The 23,212-nt window shown below is 39.3% G+C and overlaps 1 protein-coding gene across 7 annotated transcripts in view; it reads right to left on the bottom strand.

The window, feature by feature from the left end:
• Window positions 1-23,212, bottom strand: part of LOC131432391 (mucin-5AC-like) — a 205,720-nt gene that overhangs the window by 60,878 nt on the left and 121,630 nt on the right. For 2 of the 7 annotated variants that reach the window (XM_058598625.1, XM_058598626.1), the window contains exon 1: window positions 3,302-4,840. The exons of 4 other annotated variants lie outside the window; for them this stretch is intronic. In XM_058598625.1, coding sequence (XP_058454608.1) covers window positions 3,302-4,421 — 1,120 coding nt within the window. In that variant the 5' untranslated portion in view covers window positions 4,422-4,840. Of the gene's footprint in view, window positions 1-3,301; window positions 4,842-23,212 lie in introns of those variants that run through there. One more of the 7 variants, XM_058598631.1, reaches the window with a different exon arrangement.

Below are 23,212 nucleotides of genomic sequence, written 5' to 3'. Positions count from 1 at the left end.
TGTCGTGATTGTAACGAACCTATGATAAAGGAAGTATAGAATATTAAATTTGTAGACGTCGAAAGTTAGCACGCACGGTCGCTTATTCTCGTTTCGTGATCCGATTCTGTATGGGCAGTGGATAATTACGATATGTGCATATAACCTTTGTATAAGTTGTGTCTATGAAAATGTATGTGAATGCTCCACACAAGGGTTTTGAAATAGTGCAAACTAGTATGAGAATCATCAAGTCGAATCATCGATTCGATTTTCTGCGATAATTGTCAACTTGCAATTCTCTCTTGGTAAATTCCACACAGCACCAATCATTATCAGACTGTAATTTTCTTAAGGGCCGTGAAATACTCAGAGTATGAAGTGGAGCGAAGAAATGTAGACAAATTCTCTCGCGGTTCATGTATTGAGAGTTCTTGTAGCATCTTCTACCGGATTAAAAATGTTGTATACAATATAGATAAATATCGTGCAGCTTCTGTCAAATTTTCGGCAATCACCAACACTGACAACAATTGCTAAAATGAACGCTTGCCACTCTGGAAACCAACAACGATATATACCTGCAATTTCAAAGCATTTTGTATAGAGCTTTCTTCGGACCTTTCGGAAGTGAAAGTAGAAATCTCAGTTCGGCAGGAAGATTATAAACGACATGTTGGCACAGAGAACCTAACAAAATATCATCATGGTTCAACAAATTGTCATATAAACATACGCTGTTTAAATTGCGATTATTCGTTTACAAGCACAGTATGTTTATGATTTCAATGCGTTGATGAGCAAATAAATCAAATTATAGCTGCAAAAACGCACAAGATATCGATCTATTTTTTTCTATTAGGATTCTAAATACTGAGCATATCTCGTGGAGTAATCAGAAAAATAATCAGATTGGCGAGTTCTTCATAATGAACTGTCCGCTGGTTTCAGGCCAGTTTTATTTCCAAACAGCCCAACTAATTTATCTTCTATGAGAAACCCTTCTACAGTTGATCTAGTTCTAGAAGATCAATGTTACATTTGTAGTGAACTGACATTGATTCAGATCATCTACCAATAAAATTCAGGGTTTCCAATTAAGCAATGATTAATTCAATTAAGGAGTGTATCGAAAATAAGCTATCCACATACATCTGTGTTGTACGCATGTATTTGTAATGGTTTTTTATACTTAGATCACAGCATGCTGTGCTTTTGGCTGTCAGCTTTCGTTTGTTTACTTGTTTGTGCGGTTGGAATTCTGCGTTTTTTAAATGTCGCGTATTGAAAAGGAAGTGAAAATTTAGGTTCTGGACACATGGCTAAGTGACTATGCGAAAATTGGCCAAGCGGTTTGAAGTTCATCATGCCAGTGTTGAAACCATCATTAATAAGTTTGGGGAACACTATTCTTTGGGTGAGCTACCAGGAAGAGGCAGAAAACTCGGTTCTTCCAACCCGAAACTGGACCAGAAAGTGGTATCTCTAATCATGAAGAACAAATCAATGTCCAGGCGTGATTTGACCAAAAAAGCAGGAACGAGTGTCGGAATGATCCAGCGTATCAAGAGGCGAAATCACCTGAAGACCTGCAAGAAGCAGAAAATCTCGAAACAAAGTGAAGAACAGAAGAAGCAAGCAGCAACAAGGGCCCGGAAATTGTATTCGCGTCTTTTGCAGGGTCCGGATGCATGCGTTTTGATGGACGATGAGACTTATGTAAAGGAGGACTCAAAAACCCTTCCAGGTCCACAGTACTTTATTGTCGTCGTTGAAGAAGATGTTGGAGAGGAGTTGAGAAATTCGTTCGAAAGGTAGTGGTATGGCAAGCAATATGTTCCTGTGGTTTGAAGTCAACCATTTTTTTACACGACCGGAACTTTAAATGCAAAAATCTATCGATCTGAGGGTCTCTAGAAGAGATTACTGCCTTTATATGAGAAGCATAGTACACCTCCACTGTTTTGGCCGGATTTAGCGTCGACTCACTATGCCAAAATCACTCTGCAAGCTCTCTATTGGCTTTCCGAAAAGGGTATGAATTTCGGTTTCGGCAATCGTGAAGAGGGTCTTCAAGAAGACTGGTAAGGCAGCTGGGAACATGCAGGAGTTCAAAAAAAAAGCTCAAGCTCAAGCGTCCAAAAAATGCGATGCAACACTTGTCCGGAACTTAATGAAGAGCGTTCGATCAAAAGTTCGAAAATTTGTGAAGGAATAACTTAAATTTCATCCGGTTTTCATTACGCTTAAGTTTAACGTCGTACAAAGAAGGATCAATTTTTCGTTTGAATAAAATATCGTTTTTTATCATAATTTGAAAGGAAAATTTGTGTATAGCTTATTTTCGATACACTCCTTAGTCATATATTTAGAACTAATCGGCTAAAATACAGATCCTATATCGAAGACAATGTAAATCCTGACATTGTTTTGGGAAATATCGATACAGCCGTACATTATTTAAATCATTACATACTCATTTTAGGTAAATTCAATAATTTCTCTATTTACTCGCCCCTCCGAGTACTTTTGTTGATTAAAAACGTTTTTCTACATCAATCATTTCCGATCGAATCAGAAGTATTTTTTAGAATCTAGATCTTTACTGATCTCGACTTGACATGATCATGATCATACAAAAAATCAAAATCACTTAGAGATCAGATCAGTTCTGATTTCGTAATGATAATTTATTCCTTGGTTAAGATCACTTGAAATCAGCAGTGATCGGTGGTTTTTCCAGCCCTAATGATATTACATGTCAATATAAAATACTGTTTAAATTTTAACAACGATATTTATTTCATGAATCTCAACATACCGAACTTATTTCAAATAGATCATGACGTGTATCAGTAAGTATATTTTGATTATTTTCGCAAATCAATAACATTGTTCGAGTTGATTCGACTATTTGCAATGTCTAAAACAAATAAAACCGATTTATTTTTCAACTATCAGAATTTTGTTTTAATAACAACGCCAGTTATTTCAACTAAAATATTTGTTGAATTTGAAAGGTGTGTGTCCTCACTAATTGACAGCATTATTTTTCAACCAATTAAATTAGTTGTTTCAACCATCGTTTCTGCTAATCGAAAAACAAAAATTAAAACAGTTTAGTTAAAACAACAATCGATTAGTTGTACCAAACTTTAACCAATCGAATTCAGAAAATCAACTAATATTCTGGTTGAAATGGGATCGCGGGTGGTTCCGTGCAATTACTTCACCTAGAGCAGGAAAAATTAAACACAGTCAGACCAAATCGACACAGCGGAAATAATCTAACCCGAAAACAACATCAAACCATCGATCCTACCCTTCAGATAGTGCCGTATCCATTTCTTCTTCGGAGCCACCGAAGTCGGTTGGCTGCCATCGTCGATCATCAGCTCGTCCCCGTTGAACAGCATTTCCTCCTCCGGTGAGTAATCGTCCGGTTCGTCGGTTCGTCGCTTCAGGCTAAAATCCTTCGGTTTATCAACACACGCGACCGGCCGCCGCCGTCGTTCACAGTCGTTATCAGTTGTCCGGTCGGAACTTTCGTCACTGGCCGGATCGTCGTCTTCGACGACATCGAGCGGACTGTCGGCGGTTGGAGGTTCCGTCGCAGCGGTTTGCATTCGGTCTCGGCACTTGGTCATACAGATATCGTAGCACTGACTGTCGAGAAACGTTCTTCTGGCGTTTTGGTGCTGTTCGGTACCATCGGCAACCAGGAATTTATTCCGGTCAGCACCGGAAGACGGATAGGTTAGGTAGTTGTTCATCTGTTGACCGTACGCAGTTGCGATCGCGACCGACGGCGTCGAACTGGCCGAAGGACTCGGATCGGTGTGGTGGTACAGGTGGTGGTTATGATTGTTGTAGATTTTAATCGGAATTTTGGGATGAGCGAAATAATAGTCGTTGTATGGGACCGGATAGGGAGCGTTTGTTTGTGGCGAACGCGAGGAAGCACTGCCGATGGGTGGACTGCGGTTGCGCGGTCTGTGGAATGCCGGAGTCGTCGAACGATATTTGGCCAGGGTGGCCGCCGCGGTGCTAGAAGAACTGACCGGCCAAGTCGTGTCGTAGTTATATCCCTTGCCGAGCGCCGACAACGACGGGTGACCCAGATAAGGCGGATAGTCACCGTTCAGATTGACGTTGCTCATGCTGAAGCAAATACCGACGTCCGTCACCATGGTTTTGGTACCGAAAATGGAAAACTCAGGCGACGCAGTAGGCGCGTAGTGACTTTTGACGATGGGATTCATGGAAGCAATCGAACAATGCTGCGAAACCATCACGGCCGGATGCGTGGATAACAACTGCTGTTGTTGCTGTTGCTGCTGCTGCTGTTGGTGGGAATGTCTCGGAAGCACGGGGTAAGATAAACATTTATTATTTTCACTGCCACTTCCACCGTATATCGGTAGAGCCTTATCGCTGTACATCGCCGCCGTCGATACGCGAATCCCGGGGATTAGTTGCACTGCACTTATCTTGGTCGAGGGCAATTGTCGGCCGTTGTTTTGCCTTCGCTTCTTCTCTTCACACACTGTTGCGTTATATCACAGATGTTTTCGAGTAATTTTGCGTTCAGGAATATGTTTTTCTGGCATGAGAACACACTTACGTAGAATTTCGCAGTTTGTTCTGTCCGACCGAATCATTCGCTACTAAAAATGTCTCTACTCCGGAACCGAAGAAATATCACAGACAACTCTAACTGGCGGGAAGCACGGATCGCACACAGAACGAAAGCGACTGTCAGTCGACCGAACACAGGCAGTTTCCTTCTATCACTGGTACTGCAAAACAGTGCCACCACAAACCAGAGATCCGACTAAGCGCGACGACGAACAACCATTGACTGAGGGCCGGCTGAAAGCGAGAGCTTTTCAGCAAACCTGCACCAACCAACCAACCGCCGCGCTAACCGGCAATGGGAGCGAGTGGGAAAGAGAACAAAGAGCGCTGCTCCGAGTGTCAGTGGTCGGCGAGTGAGCGACCAGCCCCGGCTTCGGTTCGCAATGGGGACGCAGGGTGGATTGTATGTAATCCCTCGGGTGAGGTGAAATCCTCGCGAAACGGGGGGATGAGATGCAACAGGCGAAAAAATGTACATTCGTCGGTCACGTTCGGCGCAGGATTGCTTATATATTTACGGTCATGTGGGTTGCTGGCGAAAATCAGTGGAAGGGAAGCGAACGTCTTCCATTCGCAGCACGGCTTGCAGTTATAGTTCAGTGGCTGCCGATCAACTAGTATAGGCTACTACTGATGACAGTCCAGTGTACAAACTACGGCATTCTGTTCGTTGATCTTCCGAACAATCCGATAGAACTTTGTTGCAGCACTTTTCAATGCTGTCATTAGAATTTCAAGTTCATCGCTCGCTGCTGGGGCAGAACAGAAGATTGATCTTACCTGGTCCGAAGAAAGAGATAGAGAGAGTCGGATTGTATTCGCAATTCTAATTGGGGAAGACGCCCGTCCGACGCATCTAGTTTAGAGTTTAGAATGTTGAATAAACATGAAACTTGCCTAGGTTTTTGGGTACGTAAATAAATTAAATTTTGAGGCTCTTAAAAGTTAACTGTGAGTTTCAATTCAAAGGTTGCTCAAATTCGGTTGGCTTTGAATATTTAAATCTGGGAATAAATGGCTATTCACTTCATTCCTACAACGGAAATTTCGTATCCAATGAAAACATTTAGAAAAAAACTGGACAAGCCAAACAGTAGGAAGAAAGTTAGAATCGTCACAAATCCGAGCGAACGCTCTGCCGTTGAGCTACTCTGGAGAATAAGACCGTTACTTTGTGTGCTTGTGTCATTTGTCAGGAGATGCAATGCAATTTCGTGATTTATTGTGAGAGTATGATTACAGTACACTAGGGTCTCTTTTTACGCCGGGGTTACGTATCGCGTACAAAAAAAACCGCGTTACTTCGGAAATCCGTGTAAAAAAACCGCGTATCTTCGGAAATCTGCGTAAAAAAAACTCAAAACTAAAGAAAAAAAATTTGTTGATGCCGAATATTTTACAAATGCATTAAACCTTCAGATCTGGTGTAACTTGCCGACTTTTCAATTTTTGCTTTTCTAAGACAAAACAAAAAAAAACTTAGGAAATCCGCCTAAAAACTGCGAAAGCCGCCTAGAAAAAAACCGTGTAACTTCGGGAATTCGCGTAAAAAACCGCGTATCTTCGGAAATCCGCGTAAAAAACACATAAAACTATAGAAAAAAGAATCGCGCGAAAAAACCGCGTGACTTAGAAAATTCGCGTAAAAAAACGCGTATCTTCGGAAATCCGCGTAAAAAAAACTTAAAACTAAAGAACAAAATTTTTTTGATGCCGAATATTTTAGAAATGCATGAAACGTTCAGATCTGGTGTAATCTCAGAAAATTTTTTGCCTTTCTCATATAGAAAGGTTATGCAATCACTGTGAAAACCGACTTTTGAACCGAGGCCCGGAGGGCCGAGTGTCATATACCATTCGACTCAGTTCGTCGTATACGCAAAATGTCTGTGTGTGTGTGTGTGTGTATGTGTATGTAACGTTTTTTTGCACTAACTTTTCTCAGAGATGGCTGAACCGGTTTTCGCAAACTTAGATTCAAATGAAAGGTATTGTGGTCCCATACAAAATTCCTGAATATTATTTGGATCCGACTTCCTGTTCCAGAACTATGGGGTAAAATGTGCAAAAAATTGTGAAAATAAGTGCACTAACTTTTCTCAGAGATGGCTGAACCGATTTTCACAAACTTAGATTCAAATGAAAGGTCTTAAGGTCCCATAAAAAATTCATGAATATTATTTGGATCGGACTTCCGGTTCGGGAGTTATGGGGTAAAATGTGCAAAAAAAAAAAGAAAATATGTGTTCTAACTTTTCTCATAGATGGCGCGACCGATTTTCACAAATTTAGATTCAAATGAAAGGTCCTGTGGTCCCATACGTAATTGCTGAATTTCATGCGGATCCGACTTCCGAATCCGGAAATATAGGATAAAGGGGGGTAAAAATTGTATACCATCACTGAAAATGAGGAAAAACCTTAAAAAGTTTTCTAAATCGACCTCAAATCTTTTCCAATTGATAGTTTTTATCAGTAGACGGTCTCGGAAAATCCGCGTGAAAAAAACCTTAAAACTAAAGAAAAAAAATTTTTTTATGAAAAATATCTCAGAAATGCATGGATCGTTCAGATCTGGTGTAATCAAAAAAAAAAAAATCTTTTTGTAAAAAACAACTCTGGAACTTTGAAATTTCTAATTTTTACATTTCCAAGACAAAACAAGAAAACCGCGTAACTTCGGAAGTCCGCGTAAAAAAAGCTGCCAAATAAGAACCCGCATGAAAAACCGCGTAGAAAAAGATCTCAGTGTACCGCTATTCAGAACATTGTCATAATGTCATAATAATTCAAAACATTGTCATAATGCATAAACGGTCAGATATGGTGTAATCTCAAAAAAAATCATTTTGTAAAAATTGACTTTAGGACTTTGCAATTTCCAATTTTTGCATTTCTAAGACAAAGCAAAAAAAACGCGTAGCTTGGGAAATCCGCCAAAAAAACCGCTCATCTTCGGAAATCCGCATAGAAAAAAACGCAAAATGGAAGAAAAATTTTTCTAATGCCAAATGTCTTAGTATTGGTGTAATCTAAAAAAACATTTTTTTTTGCAAGATCGACTTTGGGACTTTGAAATTTCCAATTTTTGCATTTATAAGACAAAACAAAACAAACGCGTAGCTTGGGAAATCCGCTTAAAACACGAGTAATTTGGAAAATCCGCCTAAAAAAACGCGTAACTTCGGAAGTCCGCGTAAAAAAAGCCGTTTAAAAAGAAACCTCATAAAAAAAACCGCGTAAAATAAAACCTCAGTGTACCAATATTCAAAACATTTTCCATCGCTATCTACTACTTTTTACCATCTTTCTGGTAGATCTCGGCTACCAAATTAAAAGAATCGGTCAATTTTTTTCCGGTTATTTCGTTGTTTTCGAAGTACTGCTCTGAATAAACCGTGCGTGAAATGTAGCGGAGTGCACGCGTCGCGCTCTTTGATTAATTAATCAAAAACTAGAAAGATTTTCGAAAAAAAAACCAAAGTAAACACTTAAGTTTTCGCAATTCAATTTATCACAACTAAGTGTTGTTAGAATTTTGAAATTTGAAATGTATATAAACGGTTACTGTTTCGTTCCAAGGGGGATGGTTTTAGAACTTCAAAATAGTGTTTGAAGCCAAATTTCATAACGAATCTGAAAAGGCAACTCAAAATTATAGAAGTTTAGTCAAAGTTCCAAGTAAATTTCATAAACTTTTCATCATTTTTTATATTGATTGCGCCCTTCTGTTTTTCGTATGGTGGTGGTGTGCACAGAAATGCACAGTGGGTTCGGTAGCGTTATATCGTGATCAAAAAATCCATATAAAAATGACACAAATTGTGTTCAAATAACAACGAGTTGAATACAATAAAATGGGTACACTGAAGTCTTTTTTTATGCGAGTTTACGTACCGCATAACTCTGAAACTTCGCATAAAAAAAACCGCTTAACTCTGAAACTTCGCATAAAAAAACCGCTTAACTCTGAAAATTCGCATAAAAAAACCGCATAACTCTGAAACTTCGCAAAAAAAACCGCATAATTCTGAAAATTCGCATAAAAACGTTAGTGTCCGTGCACTTTCAGGAGAGGCTTCAGTGGTTTATGCTTATGGCAGTTGAAAACAAATTGCTGTCTCAGTTGCAACGTCGCAGCTGTTTTATTGATGAATTTATAGGTAGATTTTCTCGACAAGCAGAGCGCCGAATCCTTCTATTCTTTCGATAATAAGAAATAAAGCTTGCTTCATTTAGAATTTTAACAAACTTTTAATCATATTGTGGCGCTCCTGGTGGACGGATTTGGAAGTTCTTGGCCCACGTGTCAGGAATTTTGTCAGCTTCACGTATGATTTTTGACATTCCGCAAATCGACTGTACTTTGTAAACAATCATCATGGAAGCCGAAAGATGGGAAAAAAACGTGCACAGTTATTTGGAAAATCCATTGTGGTCTGCATTCAGGCTAGCTAAACAGCTGAAATTTCCCAGGAAAACCGCATGGCGCGTTATCAAACGGTATAAGGAAACATTGACGACGATCCGGAAGCCTCAAGCCAATCGTCGGAGTGGAACTGTCGACCGGAAACTGCGTGGTAAGATTTTGAAGACGATTAAGAGGAATCCTAATATGTCGGGCCGTGATTTGGCCAGAAAATTCGGTGCTTCCCATAGTACCGTGAGGAGAACTCGACTCCGGGAAGGAATCAAGTCGTATCGAGTTTGTTCCGAAAAACCTTAACACACCCAACTGACCCCAGTTCCGCCCTATTGAGAAATACTGGGCAATCATGAAGAGGAGACTCAAGGTAAAGTGAAAGGTTGTCAATGACATCGACCAGATGACGACCTGGTGGAATAAGATAGCTAAAACGATGGACGAAGAAGGTGTGCGCCCGCCTAATGAGCCGTGTTACAGGAAAAATTCGAGAATTCCTTCGAAACCGTGACGAATAATTTTATTCGTATTTTTTTCTTAAAAGTATGAAGAAACGCTACATTTGTATAAAAAAGATCTTGAATTCAATAATAAATAACTGAAATACAGGCAATTGTCTTTGTTCCAATTCTATCTGAAGCAAGCTTTAAGTTTAATAAGGACTTCTCACCCAAAAGTACATCGTTGTTTTATTGTATTGAAAAACACGAGTAAATATCCATTCCTTGATCTTTAGTTTTCACTTACAACGAACTGTTACACCTGATGTCATACCACACAATCAGTGCTCAACCCGTAAATTTTGTCACGAGACGCCACTGATTTTGCGCGCATTTTTTTGGGACTACATTTCACCTTAAGGAATTAAGAGGTAATCGGACGGAGTAATGTTTGGGGAATATGACGGGTGGGGTAGAATTTCCCATTTCAGCGTTTCAAAATAACGACTTTCGAAAAATGGGGTTCTGCATGGTCGTGAAACAAAATTGCTTTTTCGGGACGTTCTTTATATTGCCTTTGCTTTGATGCGTTTTCCGGTCGTCGAAAAGTCGATTAGGTAAGAATTCATTAAATTGCACATGAAAAAACCTGTTTTAATCCACCTAGTGGTGTAATGATGCCTTTCTCATATCAATCATACTATCATATATAATACTGTGGTATTCTTCAAAATAATTCTCTGCGATTCTTGAAAGAATAACCGAAATCGGTTTGTTTGACCGTCTACTGATAAAAACTACCAATTGAAAAAGATTTGAGGTCGATAAATTTCTAAATTTTTCAAGGTTTTTCCCCATTTTCAGTGATGGTATACAATTTTTAACCCACTTTACCCTATATTTCCGGATCCGGAAGTCGGATCCGCATGAAATTCAGGAATTACGTATGGGACCACAGGACCTTTCATTTGAATCTAAGTTTGTAAAAATCGGTCGCGCCATCTATGAGAAAAGTTAGAACACATATTTTCTTTTTTTTGCACATTTTACCCCATAACTCCCGAACCGGAAGTCCGATCCAAATAATATTCAGGAATTTTTTATGGGACCTCAAGACCTTTCATTTGAATTTAAGTTTGTGAAAATCGGTCGCGCCATCTATGAGAAAAGTTAGAACACATATTTTCTTTTTTTTGCACATTTTACCCCATAACTCCCGAACCGGAAGTCGGATCCAAACAATATTCAGGATTTTTTAGGGGACCTCAAGATCTATGAGAAAAGTTAGAACACATATTTTCTTTTTTTTTTGCACATTTTACCCCATAACTCCCGAACCGGAAGTCCGATCCAAATAATATTCAGGAATTTTTTATGGGACCTCAAGACCTTTCATTTGAATTTAAGTTTGTGAAAATCGGTCGCGCCATCTATGAGAAAAGTTAGAACACATATTTTCTTTTTTTTTTGCACATTTTACCCCATAACTCCCGAACCGGAAGTCGGATCCAAACAATATTCAGGATTTTTTAGGGGACCTCAAGATCTTTCATTTGCATCTAAGTTTGTAAAAATCGGTCGCGCCATCTATGAGAAAGGTTAGAACACATATTTTCTATTTTTTGCACATTTTACCCCATAACTCCCGAACCGGAAGTCCGATCCAAATAATATTCAGGAATTTTTTATGGGACCTCAAGACCTTTCATTTGAATTTAAGTTTGTGAAAATCGGTCGCGCCATCTATGAGAAAAGTTAGAACACATATTTTCTATTTTTTGCACATTTTACCCCATAACTCCCGAACCGGAAGTCGGATCCAAACAATATTCAGGATTTTTTAGGGGACCTCAAGATCTTTCATTTGCATCTAAGTTTGTAAAAATCGGTCGCGCCATCTATGAGAAAAGTTAGAACACATATTTTCTTTTTTTCGCACATTTTACCCCATAACTCCCGAACCGGAAGTCCGATCCAAATAATATTCAGGAATTTTTTATGGGACCTCAAGACCTTTCATTTGAATTTAAGTTTGTGAAAATCGGTCGCGCCATCTATGAGAAAAGTTAGAACACATATTTTCTATTTTTTGCACATTTTACCCCATAACTCCCGAACCGGAAGTCGGATCCAAACAATATTCAGGATTTTTTTATGGGACCCTAAGATCTTTCATTTGAACTTAAGTTTGTGAAAATCGGTTCAGCCATCTCTGGGAAAAATTAGTGCACTTATTTTCACAATTTTATGCACATTTTACCCCATTTTTTTTTTTTTTGGTCGGCTGCTCGGCCATCCATGGAAGTTGACCATCAATGTCAACTTCCCTCTCTGAGCAGCCTAGATAGCCGTGTAGTGTCGGTAGCGGTTTCCCAACTGGCTAAGAATAACGCTACGGTCCACCTGTACCGGTGGTATAAGTCCACCAAACAGGTAAGCCGTGTGGCATCCGGCGGAATTATTTTTTTACCAAGAATTGATCCACTGGTTTCCTGTTCCATGTCGTAAAAGGCCACAAAAATAGGAACTCCTAAGCCAAGGTGTATTTCCGTGCCGATGGCTGAATGGCTACAGGAGGTTAAACAATGCAGTCGTGAACGGAATATCTTGGGGTGTTCCCTTACTGTGTTAAGCGAAGCTCTGGCACAGTGGACGACTTCTTTCTTCGCAACTCGTGGGATTTAAATGATAATAACATTTAAAAAAATCCTTACATGGTTCGCTATAGGCGATTATAAGCCAATATATTTGGTTTCTTGTAGTTGTTGTACGGTTGGTGCTGGAGGTGGAATGTTCGTTACTCTAATTTATAATGGTTAGAGTGGCACAAATCAATCTTCAGCATAAACGTACAGCAACTATGAATCTATCCAGACTTCTTCAAGAAGGTAAAGCTTCTATAGCTTTGGTTCAAGAACCATATTTCCAAAAGGGAAACTTCTACGTTGGAAAATTGTTAAACCCAGTCTTTGTTGCCTTCAACAAGATCGGTATGACAAATCCACGTGAAATGCCTCGAGCATGCATACTTGCAAATAGTGCTCTCGATGTTTCTCTCATATCGGAGCTCACAACTCGGGATATTTGTGCTGTCACAGTTAGTATGACTATTGATGGCATAGACAGGAAATATGTCTATTGTTCGGCATATTTACCGCATAACCAACCTTCGCCAAGCGATGACTTCAAAAAGGTTGTATCATACTGCTGCAAGAGTGATATACCGCTTGTAATCGGCAGTGACATAAATGCTCACCATATCATTTGGGGCAGCACAGATATAAATTCGAGAGGCTCTGATATGATGGAATTCGTGAGCAGTACAAACCTGCACATAGTCAATGCAGGAAACCGCCCAACTTTTGCTAGATCTGGAAGAGAGGAGGTTTTGGACGTAACTCTCTGCTCTGATAGAATTGCGCATGAGTTGGTGAATTGGCTCGTCTCCGATGAGCTCGAACCTTCGTTGTCTGATCATAAGTACATATTCTTTGATCATTCAAGCGTTAAATTTGATATTGTCACATATCGTAATCCCAAATCTACAAACTGGGACCTCTATGAAGAGGGCTTGGCGACTAGATTTTACGGGTACCAACCAACAATTGAAACCCCAATTGATTTGGAAAATGTTGTCGACGAGACAAATTCACTCATAGTTGCAGCATATGAAGAGGCTTGTCCACTTCGGATTGTGCGAGCTACTAGAGGAACTCCTTGGTGGAATGCTGAACTTGCTAGACTAAGGAAACTATGCAGAAGAGCTTGGAACCACCGACGCAGAGATGGGTCGGAGGCATTCGTGTTGGCTCGAAGGGCTTACAAAAATGCTCTTCGATCGTCTGAGCGAAGTGGTTGGAAAAGCCTCTGCACAAATGTCTCTAGTCTCAACGAGGCTAGCAGATTAAATAAGTTACTTTCGAAGTCTAAGGACTTTAATGTCAGTTTCTTAAGAACTTCAGATGGTGAACACTTGTCTGATGAAAGTGATGTACTTCACTGCCTTTTTAACACTCACTTTCCAGGATGTATGGATCCATCACCGACAGCTCTTCCCGAGACTTTTTCAGGTAGTTACGATTCTTGGGCCCTTGCTCGAAGCGTTGTGACGATTGAATCGGTCAAATGGGCAGTTGAGAGTTTTGCTCCGTACAAATCTCCTGGAAAGGATGGAGTTTTCCCAGTGTTACTGCAGAAAGGGTATGAACATTTCAAACATGTTTTGAAGAAAATACTTACTTTTAGTCTTGCGACTGGATATATTCCAAGAGCCTGGCAGGAAATAATTGTCAAATTTATTCCCAAAGGCGGTCGCGACACTTATGAGGAAGCGAAGAGTTTCAGGCCTATCAGTCTTAGCTCATTTCTTCTTAAAACAGTGGAACGCATAGTCGATCACTATATCAGGAATGTTAGTCTGGGCGTGCAACCGCTACATGGAATGCAACATGCTTACCAGCGTGGAAAGTCCACTACAACCCTGTTACATGATGTTGTGTACAACATTGAAAAAGCTTTCTCACAAAAGCAATCTTGCTTGGGAGTTTTCCTAGATATTGAAGGTGCCTTTGATAACGTGTCTTTCAATTCAATTCTGGAAGCAGCCCGTGGTCATGGCATACCTTCAAGTATCACAAATTGGATACACGCAATGCTTAGCAATCGACTTATTTGTTCATCGCTTCGGCAAGCAGAGATTAGAAAGCTGAGTGTCTGTGGGTGTCCTCAAGGTGGTGTACTATCCCCACTTTTATGGAACCTAGTCGCTGATGGTTTGTTAAGGAAACTTAATAACCTTGGATTTCCGACTTATGGTTTTGCCGACGATTATCATATATTGATGACCGGTATAAGCATTAACACTCTCTTTGATTTAATGCAGCAAGCCCTGCGATCTGTTGAACAATGGTGTTGTCAGGTGTTGTCTACACAACTATTGTTAGACCAATTTTAGCATATGGTTGTCTTGTATGGTGGCAGAAAGGAGAAGTCGCGACAGTTCAGTCAAAGCTAAATCATCTCCAAAGGATGGTCCTAATGGCGATGACAGGAGCATTCACGACAACTCCTACTGCTGCTCTAGAGGCGCTACTGTGCATTAAACCACTACATGTGTTCCTAAAACAAGAAGCATTATCTTGTGCATACCGTCTTAGGGTTACAGGGCTTTGGAACAGTAACCCATTAGATTATGCTACCAGCCACACTCGCTTGTGGTCTCAAATGGTTACATGGGATGAGTATTTACTCGCTCCTAGTGACCTAACTCTCACATGCAGTTTTCCTTTCAAAACATTCCATGTGAGCTATCCTCTTCGTGAGGAATGGTTGTCTGGTTGTCTGGAACGACAACTTGATGAACACATAGTTTGTTATACGGACGGTTCTCTGTTGAATGGTCGTGCTGGTGCTGGTGTCTACTGTCGTGAAATGAGGCTGGAGCAGTCTCATTCACTTGGTAGATACTGTACTGTGTTCCAAGCAGAAATCTACGCGATTCTGTGTGGAGTACAATCGGCACTTCAGCAGAGGATCTGTGGTAAACGAATTTATTTTTGTTCCGACAGTCAGGCAGCCTTAAAAGCACTCAGTTCGAATGACTCACGGTCGAATCTAGTGATCGCATGTCGAACTCAAATTGAAGACCTCAGCATTTCAAATGCTGTTTACTGCTTATGGGTACCCGGCCATTCTGGTATTACTGGAAATGAATGGGCTGATGAGTTGGCTAGAGCTGGTGGAACGAATGATTTCGTTGGTCCTGAACCAGCTTTACCACTTTCAACTAGTTGGATAAATCACAAGATTCGTTCTTGGGCTGCATCCAAACATGCCAGCTACTGGCGCAGCTTGCAAACTTGCGCTCAGACAAAAGCATTTCTACCAGATTTAAATCTGAAAATGTCAAAGTGTCTACTGCATTTCTCCAAGCAACATTGCAGTATTCTGGTCAGAGCTCTGACTGGACATTGCAAACTCAATTATCACATGGCTACTATTCAACGTGCTGAGTATTATTCGTGTGATTTGTGTGAATGCGATTATGGTACTTCATATCATCTGATATGTAACTGTCCCGCATTGACGCAGCTACGTATCCGGGTTTTTGGTTCTCCATACATGGTTGAGTCTGTGTATGCGGAGCTAAAATTGAAGGATATTCTCTCGTTTCTCACCCAATGTGGTAAGGAGCTATAGGCAGAAGGGTTCATCGTTCTTCCTGGAGTGAATGAATCCCTTCTGTATTCACCTTAAATAGGGTTTAGCAGATTGTTTGGCATTCTTTAGGGGGTGCCGAATTTACTTCTGCTCGTACATACTGCGAATCGTTCTGCATTCTTCCGGGAGTTCAGAATGGTGTCGCTTTTGTAAGATCTCTAAATCCTCTCGTGGGTTGGAGGTTTTATTAACAGCAGACTGTTCGGGACCTCGTAGAGGTTCAGAATTTACTTCTGCTTCCACTAAATGTGATCCTCAGCAGATTGTTCGGCATCCCTTAGGGGTGCAGAATTTACTTCTGCTTTTATGTGTTTTTGTGTCGTCAATTTTTCCCATCCTCCTAGTCCAACCCTTACCATTTCCTTTCAATCCTTCCCTCTTATATATCGGGAAAATGATGCTAAAAACAAATTGATGGCAAGGCACAAATCTCCAAATATCAAGGGGAACGTGCCATTTGAGCCAATTTGTTCTGATTCCTGATTCCTGATTCACAATTTTATGCACATTTTACCCCATAATTCCGGAACCGGAAGTCGGATCCAAATAATATTCAGGAATTTTGTATGGGACCACAAGACCTTTCATTTGAATCTAAGTTTGTGAAAATCGGTCGCGCCATCTATGAGAAAAGTTAGAACACATGTTTTCTTTTTTTTGCACATTTTAGCTCATAACTCCCGAACCGGAAGTCGGATTCAAATGATATTCAGGAATTTTGTATGGGACCTTAAGACCTTTCATTTTAATTTCAGTTTGTGAAAATCGGTTTAGCCATCTCTGAGAAAAGTTAGTGCACTTATTTTCACAATTTTTTGCACATTTTACCCCATAATTCCGGAACAGGAAGTCGGATCCAAATAATATTCAGGAATTTTGTATGGGACCACAAGACCTTTCATTTGAATCTAAGTTTGCGAAAATCGGTTCAGCCATCTCCGAGAAAAGTTAGTGCAAAAAAACGTTACATACACACATACGCACATAAATGTTCAACTTTTTTATTTTTTTTTACTAAAATATTTATAATTTGGTTCAATTTGATAATTAAAATGACTTACCGAAAAAAACATACAAAAAAATCTTTTTGCATTCCCCATATAGAAAGGATATGCAATCACTGTGAAAACCCGGTTTTTGAATCGAGACCTGGAGGGTCGAGTGTCATATACCACTCGACTCAGTTCGTCGAGTACGCAAAATGTCTGTGTGTATGTACGTACGTATGTGTGTATGTGTGTATGCAACGTTTTTTGCATAAACCTTCCTCGGAACCGATTCCACACACTAAAATTCAAATGAAAGCTCTTGTGATCTCATACAAAAGTACTGAATAATGTTTGGATCCGACTTGCGGTTCCAGAGTTATCGGGTAAAATGTGCAAAAAAATGAAAATATGTGTACTAACTTTTCTCAGAGATGGCGTGATCGATTTTCACAAACTTAGATTCAAATGAATGGCCTTATGGTTCTTTACAAAATTTCTGGATTTCTTCTGGAGCCGACTACCAGTTACGGAATTGAATCATTACACCACAAGGTGGATAAAAACAGTTTTTTTCTAAAAGTTGTTGTATTTTGAACATATTTCAATGAAACTTTGACATATCATAGATAATTCAATAAACTCAAACTTAGTGTATGAAAACCCCTCCTTGATCCACCTGCTGGTGTGACAATGCCTTTCGCTTGTCATTTCAATGGTTCCATTAAAACATTTATAACATTTTATCCTCAGCCATTAGTATTGCGAACTTATTGAATAACCTAATACTGGCTTTGAAACGAGTCTAAGTCTTTCGAAATCTCCGAGAATTTTTTCACATCGAAAAAAACCGCGATTTGTCAGTTACGTCATATATAAAATTACATCTCTCGAACCGGAAATTGTTTGTTTGTTTAGTTAACTTCGAGAAAAAAATTTCCGATGAAAAAGGTGCGGTTAGTCGGTTACGTCACTTATACCATTATATCTTCGGAACCGGAAGTGACAGCCATTTGATTTTCGAACTTGACTCATAATTTAATAGTAGCTTTCAAGCGAGCCTAGACGTGTTAAAATCGGCTAAGTCATCTCTGAGAAAATTGAGTGGTAAAAAAACCCACGCCTTTTGTCGCTTACGTCACTTATACCATTATATTTCCGATTTGATCTTCCACAATTCAATGGTAGCTTTCAAACGAACCTAAGCTTGTTAAAATGAGTTCAGTGATCTACGAGAAAATTGAGCGGTAAAAAAATCAATTATACGTCACTTATGCGATTTTATCTCCGGTAGCAGCAGTGACAGCCAATTGATCTTCGAACTTGATCAACGATTCAATAGTAAATTTCAAATGAGTCAAAACTTATTAAAATCTGTTCAGCCACCTCTGAGAAAATTGAACGGCGAAAGAAACTACGCCTTTTGTATGACAGGTATTTTCCGATCTCGGCGAGCTGAATTGAATGGTATATAACACTATGAGTTCCCTTGGATCTGTTCGAAAATCGGGTTTCTCAGCAATTCTATTACTTTTCTATAGAGAAATTCTTTAACAGAATTTTTATAAACAATGGATTTTTTGTCATGTTTTGTTTTCTGTCAAAATCGAAAAGAGTATTGCAATACAATAGAACATCGTAGAATCTAAATCCGTGGAAAAATTATCGGACCAGTAATTATTTTAAAACGTATGACGAAAAGAATTAAGAATAATGTAGCGCTATTAAAAAAGTAGTTAATTTTTTAAGCATTATCCGGGCGCTGCTTTAAGCAAATCAACCATTATTAACTGGTATGCTGAATTCAAACGTGGTCGTGAAAACACCGATGAAGCACCACGTCCTCGTCGTCCAAATAGGACTGTTGATTCAGAATTTGTTTCAGAAGTTCATTCCATCGTTATGGAAAACCAAAAAGTTTCTTACAGCTAATCAAAAACAACAACGAATCCAACGGTGCCATGTTTAAGCGCTATAACTCAAAGTATTTGTGTTGATACATTACAATGGATGAAACATGGATCCATCATCATACGCCTGAGTCAAATCGACAGTCAGCCGAATGGAAAAGTTGACCAAACCGCCGAGAGACTCAAACATCGACAGGCAACGTTATGACCTCTGCATTTTGGGATGCAAATGGAGTTTTGTTCGTTAATTTGATTTATTCGATTACACGGAAAAGGTAAATGGTCGGTCTATTATCAATATTACACAGCATTGCTAGATCGTTCTCAAGTCGAAATTGAGGTAAACCGACCCGGAATGAAAAAGAAAAAAGTTCTCCACCATTCTCTATATTCATTAGATTTAGTCCCCAGCGATTATTTTATCATTTAGCGGTTAACCTTAGTTTGTGCTTAGGGCACATAGCCGTTTTTACTTTTCTTCACGTTTCGTCTTAGAATCGTCAGTGCATAGTAGTTCGAATTGCCAATTGAAAGTGTTTTGCAGATAGCATTAGCTTTACTGTCTGCTTAGCGGTTCAAGTTGAACTGTTTAAGTTTGCACTAATCAGTTTAGTTTGAACTGCTTTGCACTGGCGAGTGTAAGACGAGTCGGTATCAAACTGAAGCGTAGTGGAAATTCAGCATCGAAATATCATCGGAAACTCTTCTCCCTTTCCATTATCACTTAATTGATATTTCTGTGGGTAAAAATTCGTCATTAGGTTTCGCTGACACAAAAAATCACTTGTGAACTTTGAGGTTCAGAGGGTTTTGTGTATGCTTGTTTCATGAACGAAAAACTCGGAAGTGATTTTTCCAGTCACTGAGCAGAGATTTTAGAAAATGTTTTGAGCCGGGGTTTTCACGAGTGATCATGAAAATTAACTTTTTCTGATCATAATTTTTCCAGCACTGATAAGAACAAAATGCTTCAGATTTTGATAAGAAACAAAGCTTCAGTTTCGCCTTAACAACAAAAAAAAAGACATGCACCTTTGAAAGTAACGAGATTTTGCGTTTTTTCTTAATAGGTTAAAAAGCGATCGCGCATCAACTACCCCAAAGCACGTAATACATGTCAGCATGTCATTAGCCTAAGTGGTTCTGTAAGCTGAACCCCCTCTAGATAGGTGCCTGCTTGGAACGGAAATACAACTGCGAAAAGAATCAATTCTGCTCTAGTATGCCATTTCATTGTTCAATATGCATGTCACGTGTTGCCAGCCAGCTACAAATTTGTGTCGAAAGCACGGGATCACGAACTGGCACGAGGCTCGATCGTATTGGTACGGTCGTTTCACTCCATTTGAATATCCGAATATCGTCGTTTGCTAGCGTTTGCTAATGTAATTTCGGAAAGCCTAAAACGACGAAGCGAACTGAATTCCTACTGTTTAGGCGGCGCGAATGGTCGCCAAAAATGATCGAAAATCAAAGCTCCTTCAATCGAAAAAAAACGTAATCGAAGTAGCGAAGATTCACTGTAAATAAAGTTTTCTAAAAGGCTTTACCAACGGGAATGTCGCGTCGATCGGTCGCCCAAGTCCTTACCCTCCGGCAGAGCACACCACCAGAAAGGAACCGAAACGTGTCTTGTAATTCCCTTACTCAGCCGAAGCCGTGAACGGCCAGCGAGTATGCAAATTGTCGCGATCGTAGATCGAGGTTTCGAAACAAGCCCGTTTCGCATTGCACAGTGGCTTGAAAATGGAGACATCCTCACTGGAAAAACAGTGGGTTCTTCGGATTGAACAAAAAAAACGTGAGGAGGAAAGAAGCGGTAGAGAGCGTCGTGAAGGCTTGACAGAAATGTCCGCTCTTTGCAACCAATAAATGCGCAGTAAATGCATAGTGATTTTTTTGCTTTCGTACGTCTTTTATGTAACAAAAAAAAAATGGCTGACGGATTTGAGAATACTGTTACCAAAATATCTGGAAGCAATATTCCAACTTTGTAGTCCCTGTCAATTTCTATTCTCTTTCTGTTGGCACTTCACTAATGTGAAGTTTATAATATCTTCAATTTATTTCCGGTTGTTTCCCGTCACTAGTAATTCCTGATCTTATGAGGCTACGGGAACCCTGGATGTGTGTCATCAAAAAGTTAAACAGTTCATAAAATTTTATTCAGTAGTTCCCCGATAGACATTCTGCTGATAACGGCCGATGTCATCATATTAAAAATAGTTGCATAGTTGCATTTAGCGTCTTACTTTCAACCACGCGTCAAACGATTGGGAAGGTCCTCAATCGCCAATTGGTTCAAATCTTCAAATATTGCCGATCCACATCGCAAATTCAGGAACGGTGTGAAGTCAGAGTTTTGAAGCCGAAGCGGGATCTGCCGTCAGCTTCGTTTTGTGTTGAAAAGAGTGTTGCTTTCACTTTACTAGGTGAAGAGAAAAATAATTAGATAATTTGTAATGATTGAGTTTCCACAAAAAAATGGTGGAATTTTGTTTATGCTTCGGTAACGAAAAGCGATACAATTGAAATAATTTCCAACCACGAAATAAAATAAACCAAGGTCGTCGGTGAGATAATTCTGGGCTCACAGGTTCCTATCTCATGCCTTCCCGTAAGTCTATGATGATCGCTTTCCACGAGGCTTTACTTGGGTTCAATTCCCAACCACGCACATTGACTCAGAATTTTTTTTTTAAGATCCGTTAAACCACATGGGCAAAACCTCTACATGCAAAACAAATTAAATAACTCGATAAAGACAAGGTCGTCAAAGTGTGAGATAATTCTGGGCTCACATGTTCCTATCTCATGCCTTCCCGTGAATCTATGATGAAATCATGTGCGTAGAAGCCAAGCACACACACACACACACGGTCGATATTGCCTTTTGCAATATATTGAAATCATTTTTGTTAAGTGAAAAATAAGCACCGTAAAAACAACAAAAATATGGAATAGAACGAACATTTTTAGGAAATCAAATAGTAGAAAAAACTAAAATTGTACGAGATTTAAGTGTAATCTTGGACTCCAAGCTAACATTGGTGGAACATTACAATACAGTAATCAATAAAGCAAATAGTATGGTGGGCTTTATCAAAGGTTTCAGTCATAACTTTCAAAACTCATATACTATAAAATTGCTATAAAACAAAAGAACGCATTGAATCGATCCAGAAACAAAATTTGTTACAAAATATTTCTGAAATAAATTACTCCAGTTGTTATAATTCTGTTATTACCATCTGATCGGAAATGCCTTCTTCTTGTCATTTCAAAGTTTCTATTAAAAAATTTGTAACATTCTATCCGCAGCCATTAGTATTGCGAACTTATTAAATAACCTAATACTGACTTTGAAAGAGTCTAAGTCTTTCGAAATCTTCGAGAATTTTTTTCACATCGAAAAAGACTGCGATTTGTCGGTTACGTCACATATTATCGCCCTAATTCTGAATAACGTCGTATCGTTTTTTCGCTCGTATTTCATTTGTATTCCCCATAACGCTAGCTATGATTCGATCGAACCACATTTGATCGAAAAATCAATACGTCGTTATTCAGAATAAGGGCGTATATTACATCTCTCGAACCGGAAATGTTCGCCATTACCCAAATTCCAAATTGGATTGACATTGTTAGCTTTCAAATAAGCCTAAGTATATCGAAATTTGTTTAGTCAACTTCGAGAAAAAATTTTCCGATGAAAAAGGTGCGGTTAGTCGGTTACGTCACTTATACTATTATATCTTCGGAACCGGAAGTGACAGCCATTTGATTTTCGAACTTGACTCATAATTTAATAGTAGCTTTCAAACGAGCCAAGAAGTGTTAAAATCGGCTAAGTCATCTCTGAGAAAATTGAGTGGTAAAAAACCCACGCCTTTTGTCGCTAACGTCACTTATACCATTATATTTCCGATTTGATCTTCCACAATTCAATGGTAGCTTTCAAACGAACCTAAGTTTGTTAAAATGAGTTCAGTGATCTACGAGAAAATTGAGCGGTAAAAAAATCAATTATACGTCACTTATGCGATTTTATCTCCGGTAGCAGCAGTGACAGCCAATTGATCTTCGAACTTGATCAACGATTCAATAGTAAATTTCAAATGAGTCAAAACTTATTAAAATCTGTTCAGCCACCTCTGAGAAAATTGAGCGGCGAAAGAAACTACGCGTTTTGTATGACAGGTATTTTCCGATCTCGGCGAGCTGAATTGAATGGTATATAACACTATGAGTTCCCTTGGATCTGTTCGAAAATCGGGTTTCTCAGCAATTCTATTACTTTTCTATAGAGAAATTCTTTAACAGAATTTTTATAAACAATGGATTTTTTGTCATGTTTTGTTTTCTGTCAAAATCGAAAAGAGTATTGCAATACAATAGAACATCGTAGAATCTAAATCCGTGGAAAAATTATCGGACCAGTAATTATTTTAAAACGTATGACGAAAAGAATTAAGAATAATGTAGCGCTATAAAAAAGTAGTTAATTTTTTAAGCATTATCCGGGCGCTGCTTTGAGCAAATCAACCATTATTAACTGGTATGCTGTATTCAAACGTGGTCGTGAAAACACCGATGAAGCACCACGTCCTCGTCGTC

The sequence above is a fragment of the Malaya genurostris genome, chromosome 2, assembly GCF_030247185.1.
Source record: "Malaya genurostris strain Urasoe2022 chromosome 2, Malgen_1.1, whole genome shotgun sequence".
Classification (NCBI taxonomy): domain Eukaryota; kingdom Metazoa; phylum Arthropoda; class Insecta; order Diptera; family Culicidae; genus Malaya; species Malaya genurostris.
The sequence above is the reverse complement of the archived record's forward strand: the minus strand, read 5'-3'. Positions and strand labels throughout refer to the sequence as shown.